This window comes from Thalassophryne amazonica, chromosome 2, assembly GCF_902500255.1.
Source record: "Thalassophryne amazonica chromosome 2, fThaAma1.1, whole genome shotgun sequence".
Classification (NCBI taxonomy): Eukaryota; Metazoa; Chordata; class Actinopteri; order Batrachoidiformes; family Batrachoididae; genus Thalassophryne; species Thalassophryne amazonica.
In genome coordinates this window covers 16299869-16309756 of record NC_047104.1, presented here as the reverse complement: position 1 = coordinate 16309756, position 9888 = coordinate 16299869, and the positions used below count along the sequence as shown (strand labels likewise).

General features: G+C 42.1%; 1 protein-coding gene across 2 annotated transcripts in view; it reads left to right on the top strand.

Moving 5' to 3' along the window:
- The first annotated feature begins 700 nt into the window (after window positions 1–700).
- Window positions 701–9888, top strand: part of bnc1 (basonuclin 1) — a 32254-nt gene continuing 23066 nt past the window's right edge. Inside the window, exon 1 of one of the 2 annotated variants that reach the window (XM_034183867.1) lies at window positions 701–861. In XM_034183867.1, the coding sequence (XP_034039758.1) occupies window positions 847–861 (15 nt within the window). In that variant the 5' untranslated portion in view covers window positions 701–846. The remainder of the gene's footprint in view (window positions 862–9888) is intronic. The other variant, XM_034183858.1, reaches the window with a different exon arrangement.

The following is a 9888-nucleotide window of genomic DNA, read 5'->3' as shown; positions in this document are numbered from 1 at the left end:
AGAGACACACAGAGAGAGAGAGACAGAGATAGAGACGGAGAGTCACAGAGACACACACAGAGAAACAGAGAGAGAGAGAGAGACAGAGAGAGAGAAACAGAGACAGAGAGAAACAGAGATAGAAACAGAGAGAGAGAGACAGAGAGAAACAGAGAGAGAGAGAGACAGAGATAAACAGAGACAGAGAGAAACAGAGAGAGAGAGAAGAGAGAAAGAGACAGAGTGAGAGACAGAGAGAGGGACAGAGAGAGAGAGAGACAGAGAGAGAGAGAGACAGAGAAGAGAGAGAGAGAGAAACAGAGAGAAACAGAGAGAGAGAGAGATACAGAGAGAAACAGAGAGAGAGAGAGAGAGAGAGACGAAAAAGGGGGAGAGTCTCTTCTGACTGCATTATGAGAGCCTCAAGCCTTTGTGATTCCTTTTGATCAAATCTCTGTGAAAGATGAGTGTCATGCCCTCTTCCAGCCAGCTGTGAGGGGACTGCCCTCTTAAGGGGTAACCATGCACGTGAAAGCACGCACACCTCCGCGCGCACGTTCGTGCAGGTTTAGGGAGGGAGCAGGCAGCTCCTGAGGTGAGAATGCCGAGTGGGAGGATCTCATTCCAATCCCCAGTGCCCAGTTCCAGTGCACACACATGCACACGCACAGAGAGAGAGAGAGAGAGAGAGAGCACGAGAGAGAGAGAGAGCATGATGAGTAGTTCAGAGGCAGTGTTGAAGTGCAAAGCATGTGCACGTGTGTGCAGGAGAGCACGAGCACAGTCCACTGTTGCAGCTCTCTAGTTGTTTCTCGGGAGTCGCGGGAAATGGCAAACTCCACCGTCTCCTTGGAAACCACTGAATAAATGACAATGGCTGAGGTAAGACACACAGCAGCGACTGGACCCACATCTGAGGTGAAGCAGAATTCCAGATGTTTGATGTGTGATGGTTTTCCTGATGTGCACTTTGTGTACGCAGACTAACTTGTGACACACTTCCAGACTTGATTTTGTGCAGCGTAAGCATGTTTGGTCTGCGTGAAACTTTAAATAACTCACACTTAGAAGCTTCAGCAGATTGTGAGGAACATGTCAAACCCGGATTATTCTTCGGGAACCCTCTAATTGCTCTGTTCAACATTCGCATGCTGCTCATCTCTTTCTTTCACACTGCATGTGATTTTGTGCGTTTATCTCTGGATAACTTGCTTGTATCCACTTGGCATGTCACCATTTCCAAACTTAAAGTTTTTTTTTTGTTTGTTTTTTGCTGTGTTTGTGACCCCTGATATCGTGCACGTATTGTTGTGGTTGTTGTGACTTTAATATTTATAAAGTACATCACTTTTAAATCTGATAATCACACTAACACACAAGACAAAGCATATATTTGTCCAAACAATGAGCATTTTTTTTTCCTGAAATTATTATTCTGACTCACTCAGTATTTTAATTTATGATTTTTGTGTCTATTTTTCTGTACTGTTGTATTGTCTCAGGAAATTTCTTTTTGCTTGTTTGTAAACTAAAAACAAACGACGCCGTTCATCATCATCGGTAAAATCAATCAATCATGCTCGTCTGTAAAATTAATAATCAATCACATGCTGAATTCAGTAAGTTTTATCGCTGCACACGTTTTCACCTTTGTAAAGGTGACATGACACGTTTTAACTTTACACTTTTTAAACTTGCACACAGCAGAATCACGTCAGTGAGACTGTCATCATTTTGGTTTTGATTGACACATTGGTTATTGTTAACAGTCAAAAACTTTGAGTTTTTGTGTTCTTTTAGAAGTTTTGCTCCAAAAAGCAAAACTGTGTAAGTGAGAGTTTTATTCACCACATTACAAAAACTACTCCAACTTTATTTGTTGGAAAAAACAAACAAAAAAAGCATTCACTCACATTTTGTTGTGATTGTGGTTTTCCCCAGTTGTCTGCATCTGTCCACTTTGGGACAGTTGTTATCTAAATATGAACTATTACAGAAGCTGTCTTGGGCTCAAAATGTGTTGGTGTGGTTTCGCCACTCGGCTCATTGACCTGTGTGTAGTTCAGCAGCTGCGCGACCTCCTAGAATGTCATTTAACAAAACAATGTGTGTGTGTGTCTGTGTGTCACATGTCAATTACAGGATCAAATAAAACAAATTATGCATGATTAATGGTGTCGAAAACATATTTTGATTGAGCTACAGTTACAAAAATAGCGCATTATTATTTTTGTTGTGTTGTTTCTCTGTATTTTTCCCATTTGTTGTAATTTGGCTTTGTAATAATTCTATTTATGAGCCTCACAGTGGCTGCACTCTTAATAAATAACTACTTTGATACACTTTTTGACATTTTATTGCAGTTTTATTATAGCACAAACATTTAGGTTAACCTGTGCAAATGGTTCAAAAATAAGTGTCTTGATACAGATTTTTATCTTTAATTTTCTTTTAATGCTTAAAGTGAAAACAAATGTCTACATGCTCTGTCTACGTGCAGTACTGTAAATTAAGGACAAAAATTTTGTCCTTAATTTACAGTACTGCACTGATGCCCTTTAATAAAACACGAGCAACCTGTCACTTTTGCAGCTTGCAGGACCAAATGGAATAAAACAAAACAAATCAAATCCCTGAATATCACAGAGCAAGCTGTCGACATTTAGACATTTATTTTCAGTTTGAGATTAAAAGTGTGTGCATGTGCGTGTGTGTGTGTGCGTACGTGTGTGTTTGGAACCTTCACCGCTGCCTGTGCGGTGTTGCGGGCCCTGGGGCCTCAGCACACAAAGCAGGTTCCACACTGTGGAGCTGAGCAGGGGCCCTTCTCCACCAGGTGTTGTGTTTTGTGTGCACTGCCGCGTCCTGCCGAGCTCACCGGCTGAAGTAGGTTTACTGCAACCTGTCTGTGGTGGGAGGGGCCGGGGTTACCCCCCTTCAGCGTCTCCTTGGGCTGCGATCAGGCCCCCTCGGGCCGCCTCGGGCCATAACACACACCCACTCAGCCTTTGCTCCTGCTCGGCGCTGCCACCAAAAGGCTTGTGAGGATTTGTCAGCCAGATGTGACAAGCTTGTCGGGAGGCCGGCCTGGGAGGGGGAGGCGATCTGATGGGAATCAGAGCGTAGCTGGGAGCCAAACAGCTTCAGTGTACTAACATGTTCCCCTCATTTAGTCCACACTCCAGACCAGGAGCCACCAGCTCTTTGCCTTTAAGTCTGGTGGAGGTTCAGGTGAAGGTTTGGTTGCCGGGTTTGGTTGCTGGGTCTGGTGTTGGAACATGCCCCTCTGTGATTGACTGCTGTATGAGTATGAAATAATTGCCTTTTCTCCATGGATTCTTAAGAAACGCAGCCTGTCTCTACTTGCACTGGCTTTGCACAGGTCCGTCTTCTGTACGTCTTCCAGCTCTCGTCTCTTGGTCACTGTCACTGACGCTTTGGGGCCAGCTGCTAAATGAATCCCAAACTGGGAGTCTTTCTTCCAGATGGGGGCCTGTCACTGAAACACCGCTTCTGTCATACAAATGTGATTCAGCTGGATTTGGGTTTTGATGTGCTTCCTGTGTGGAGAACAAACACGCAGCAGGATCAGGTTTCCTGCACCGCGGCTGAGCATCGTAACCTCACTTTATCCGCTGTTTGTCATCCGTTAACATTTTACTGCCTTCATGTCATGGAACATGACGCAGTCAGTGGTGTGATATATTCAACACTGTGTTTTCTCTCTCTCTCTCTCTCTCTCTCGCTCACATACACACTGTAAGGCAAAGTTGTGCTGCTGGAATGCTTTTATTGGTGCTATCTGAGTGGTACGGGGAACACTGTCCTCCCTCCAAATTCCTGAGTGATTTCTCTCTCTGGCCGGTTACACTGACTCTGGTCAGCGTCTTGTGAGATAAGATCAAGTAAGATCAGTGTTTGATAAAGCGGCCAGCAGTAAAAGCTAAACAAAGAGACAGTACCATAGACACAGCTGTGTGAGATACCTGGATAAATTACATACTTTATTATAACATCAGCTCTTCAAAAAAGAAAAAATAAGCTTCTTCATGTGTTAAATAATACTCTGACATAAATAAAATAAATCACACACACACACACACACACACACACACACACACACACACACACACACACACACACACACACACACACACACACTAATGTACTGTGTAAGTTCCAACCCAGTCTCACGGCAAGTTGTGATTCAGCAGCACAAAATATACATTAATCTATTGATTTGTGATATTGTGATGAAAAGCACCTGATTTTCGTCACAGCAGCACAAAAAATTTAATGCCTCATCATTCATTCATTCATTCATTCATTCATCTTCTACCGCTTAGTCCAATTAAGGGTCGTGGGGGGCTGGAGCCTATCCCAGCAGTCATAGGGCGCGAGGTGGGGTACACCCAGGACAGGACGCCAGTCTGTCGCAGGGCCACAAATAGACAAACAAACACAGACACACCCACACACACACACCTACGGACAATTTTCTAAAGATGCCAATCCACCTAACCCGCATGTCTTTGGATGTGGGAGGAAACCGGAGCACCCGGAGGAAACCCACGCAAACACGGGGAGAACATGCAAACTCCACACAGAAAGGCCACGGGAATTGAACCCACAACCTTCTCGGTGTGAGGCAACAGTGCTAACTATTAAGCCACCGTGCTGCCCTTAATGCCTCATCAGTGTATTAAAATTTCTGGAAACCTGATAAATATTCATAAAAATGAATTGTGCCATGAATTTCAACTTTGACAATGATATGAAAATTGTGTTCTATTTACATGTGATTTTTTTTTTTTTTTTCCAGTGTATAAGTCATTCCAGGACCTCAAAACTAGTTTAAGGATAATATGACTTAAAGTTTGAGTAACTGTGTTTTATAATCTTTTTACTACTGCATGATCATTTAAAACTGTTTTTGTGGTATTCTATTGGTGAGTACACTTAAAACACAAATAATATATCTGTGTGTGTGTGTGTGTGTGTGAGAGAGAGAGAGAGAGAGAGAGAGAGAGAGAGAGAGAGAGAGAGAGAGAGAGAGAGAGAGAGAGAGAGAGAGATGAGAGAGAGAGAGAGAGAGAGGAGAGAGAGAGAGAGAGAGAGAGAGAGAGAGAGAGAGAGAGAGAGAGAGAGAGAGAGAGAAGTTAAACCCCAAATTATTGTGGGAGATATGTTTTTTAATTGTCTGTAGTTGTGTGTGTGGGTCTGAATGTGGTTGTCTGTCTGTATGTGGCCCTGTGACAGACTGGTGTCCTGTCCTGGGTGCACCCCACCTCACGCTCTATGACTGCTGGGATAGGCTCCAGTCCCCCGTGACCCTTAATTGGAGTAAGTGGTTGAAGATGAGTGAGTGATATTTTTAAAATTTATTCTTTTTATTTATTTATTTATTATTTAATTTTCTTTTATTTATTTATTCTTGGGTCATTCCAGGATCTGGCAACTAATGGCATGAGCTGAGAAGACACATCCAGACCGTGAACAACAAACTGAAATATTGAACCGAGTAAAAACACAAGCAGCATATGTACATGTGCAAGTACAGAGCATGTGCTGACTGCAGCCTTTAAATATGAAATCCACATGAAACCACCTGAATGACTGAGGCCCCATTCAGCACAACTCATTATGTTTTACTTTTGACACAGACTTTGAAAAAGTGTTCAAATCTGGATTTGAAGCTCTCCAAAGCTGTGTTTGAATGAGTAATGCATTACTCATTTATGGAAGCAGCTGTCCCCATTTTTTGGTTTAAGTTTCCTGTCATGTTGTATATTTTGTGTCTTATTTGTTCACATACTGGGTATGATTTATGTCTGCAGTTGCTAACTTGTTAGCCGCGCGGATTGATCAACAAACATGTCCAATGTTCATGAGGCAGGAACCACAGCTGTATGTAATTTTAAACCATTTATCCAGCATTCACTAACTGTAACCACAACTTATTACGTTGTGGTTTGCACTTAATGGTGCTCATGAAGACAGAAGCCTACACTAACCATCCAGCAGGGGGCAGTATGCCAACGGGATATTGCAAAGTCGAAAGAAAGTTACTTGATCAGCATGAATGTTCACCATATACAATGGTTTGTCCTCATCATATGTTCCTTTAATTTCCTGAGTTACAAAATTAGATCGTCATTGTTTATGAAATATTGTATCCATTAGCTCACTCACTCACTCACTCACTCACTCATGGACATCTGAGCTGTACTTACCAGCACACATAAAAGAATTATTACTTCTTTTTTTTTAGGCGTGTGTGCCATTGAATTCTCCATTGACTTACACTTGATGTCGGGGAAACTGTCACTTCCACTCCTTGTGCTCAGCGCTGTAATTGGAGCCTGAACTGATTAACAGCTGGCAGTAAAACATGATCCTCTTTCACTCTCACTCATATCACTGCTGCTGGTCACCATTTGGCTCTGTACCCTGTTCAGGCTCACTTAGTGCTGAGATGCTGCTAATTCATTACTTTACCACTGCATTTGGCCAACAAGTCCGCCGTCAAGCTCCATAGTCTCCCCTCCCCAGACCCAAACTCTCCCCCATACAGTCAAACAGTCTGCCCTCTCCAGCTCCAAAGTCATACAGTCACAAAGTCTACATCTGTGCGTTTACTTCTTCTTCAGAGCAAAACTTTATTTTTTTAATTTAATTTTTATTTAACTTTATTTTTTCATGAATGCTGTGCTGTTTGGCCTGGCAACCTGCAAGTTTTATTCACCACAGTACACAAACTCACTCTGTGTGTGTGTGTGTGTGTGTGTGTGTGTGTGTGTGTTTAAAACACACTAGAAGTTTGAGAACATAATTCTTTTGTTTTCTTCAGCAATGGGCCAACAGGAAATAGAATTTGGAATGTTTTAATGTTCCTACTCTAACAAACTCAAATATTCAGCTTTAAATAATCAACCATGAAGTTACAAACTTTAATACCCCCCAAAAAAGTGACAACTGACATCACAAAGACTCTAGCTGATGATTGCGCAACAAAATGATAAAAATGATTTAAAATTAAAAATTAATTAAACAGAGAACATTGGCATAAAATTCTGATATTGCAAAAGGCCACCTACAAATACTGCAGTTTGGTCAGCAAAAGAAATTAAGTTGTGACAGTAAAAAGTGGCTACATTTTGTTTATTGGTCTTTTAAATAATAAACATCATCACTTGTGTGCAGGAATCAGATATAAAGTGAATCCAGTTTGGTTGTGCACACAACAGAGAACATCAGAGGCAGACAGTCTGAGTCAGCTGTGAATCAATCACTTCATCCAGTAATGTGAACATAGCCTGACAAACATAAACACATAATGTTATTGTCAGTCTGTCCCATCCATCCATCCATCCATCCATCGCTGTAGAGAAAGAACACACTGAACCAACACAAACTGTATCTTTGATTCTAAGCGGGGAAAAACCAATATATTTGAAAAATGCATAAGACCTGCTTTAAAGTTCCTTCCTGTGTGATGGAGAGAAAACAGAGCTGCTGTTAAACCCAATCACACTCATAAGTTATTAATTAGACAATACAATGTTAATTGTTGAACAAAAAAATATTAATTTCCACCCACTGTGCATTCTGTCTGTCTGTCACGCCAGCACTATTTAATTTTTAAACTAATTTACAAAACCTGTTATTTGGGACTGTCAAATTTCAGAAAGAGTGAATTTTATAAAGCCCTGAATTGTGGAAAAAAATCTGTTTGCTGATACGAATGGTCACAAAGAGACAAATAAATCCACTGCACTCTAAAACGTTGCAGCTGTGTTTAGTTATGTCCACTTGCTACCTCCCTTTAACATAAAGAGCTCTTACAAAATAAAGGTTTACAATCAGAAATAAGAAAGGAAAAAGTAAAGCGACAAATAATTTTCCACATACATTTATTCAAAACACATAGCAAACGATAATAAACTAGTAACATATTACTCCTAAAAACAATCTTTGGTGTGTCACGTGAGGTGAATCTGCCCTACGATTGGATTTTGGAAAACCATGTGACGGTGAACCAATTCTGATTGGACACTCACATTGCTCACGTCATCATAAAGCTTCTATGAGGAGTACAAAGATGGTGGATGGTGGTTCGAAAGTCCGCAGAGTTAACTTTTCAGCAAAAAAGTAAGTTTCTATCTCATATCATTAAAAAGTTATTTATAATTTACGAGGTCTATTAGAAAAGTATCCGACCTTATTATTTTTTTCCAAAAACCATATGGATTTGAATCACGTGTGATTGCGTCAGACAAGCTTGAACCCTTGTGCGCATGCGTGAGTTTTTCCACGCCTGTCGGTTGCGTCATTCACCTGTGAGCAGGCTTTGAGTGAGGAGTGGTCCATCCCCTCGGCGGATTTTCATTGTCAGGAAATGGCGGAATGATTTGGGCTTTTTTTCCATCAGAATTTTTTCAGAAACTGTTAGAGACTGGCAGCTGGAAACCATTCGAAAAATTTATATGGCTTTCGGTGAAAATTTTACGAGCTTCACAGAGAATAAGGACTGTTACTACAGCTTTAAGGACGGCTTTAAGGATGCTCGGTGCGCCGCGCTCCATGCCGCCATCAAGAGCCACAAACCACCAGATCATTTCTGCCGCGACGCGCGAAGCCTCCGCTCCTCTTTCCATGACAAAAACTCCTGTAACAGTGGAATGTGCCGTTCATTTCCAAACTGGACACTGTGTTTTATCCGGGACGTCGTCTGACTAGCACAGGAATTGTGAAAAGATGTGGACATCAGCACTTTTTCAGCACATTGTGACAGACGTGCGGAGGAATTCCGCACATCGCGGCGGTGCCGCATGGTGCAAAGCAACACCGTGATGAAGCCTCACGGGACATGTTCTGGCAGAAGTGCGGAATTGCGAGTCGGCCTGCCTGGCACTGCCATCATTCCTTCTTTTTGTTAGGAGCTCATGAAATGACCAGCTAATTAAGATAAAGGACCGGCAGCACGCTGTGCAGATGAATGTGATGCACACTACAGAGGAGCACCTGACTGAGATGGAGGACCAACAGCAGGAGGTGTGTAGGACAGGATTAGCCTAATTGGGCCTTGTTGGTTCTTGGTGCTGTGAAATGATGTGATTATGTAGCTACGAGATGAGCAAAGGGCTTCTTACACCTGGCTGCCGTCCTGGTGAGACTCGGGTAGCCACCTGCGCTCTGACACAGTGGGATCAAGAGCACGTCATGAGACCGCATTTACTGCAGCCACCTTCTTCTCAGGTTCAGCTGATGTTCTGATGAACCATCCTACTTTGTGGAAACATCGTACTGTACGCTGAATGTATTGAAGCATCTGTCAAGTGGCTTACAATAGTTATAAATTTGGTGCTTTAGCCAGTATCTGCTGTTTCAAATGACTTAAAACCAGCAAAATTGGAATGCAGGATGAATACAAACAGAACTTTATTGGTGACACCAAATGCACAGAGTCCACAAAGCTAACACCATGCTAATACAGAGAACATCAATCAAAAAACAAGACATGAAAAATAAGTAAATTCAACCATTTGAAATCAAATCTTAACTTTAATAAAGTGGAAAACGATTGATACTGGCTGCTGAAAAATGATGTTTTTTGTAGTGTTTGCATGCACACTAAGCCTCGGTAGGACGTTTCGATGGGTAGGATGATAATGAGAGGTTACCGCAAGGTGAACTAATGTCAGCTCACATCTCAAGGACGAGCCGGACCCCAAGCACAGAGCCAGTCAGTGAGTAAATGAGGAGGAGGAGGCCCACGGAGTTAGCATGAGGAGTTAAGCATGCTGCTCATGTATACTAAAACCCCACTCATCATACATTATAGATGTGGAGGGAGAGAGGTGGTGTGGTGCAGCCGCTCGCTGCTTCTCAGCATGTAGCACTAACAAC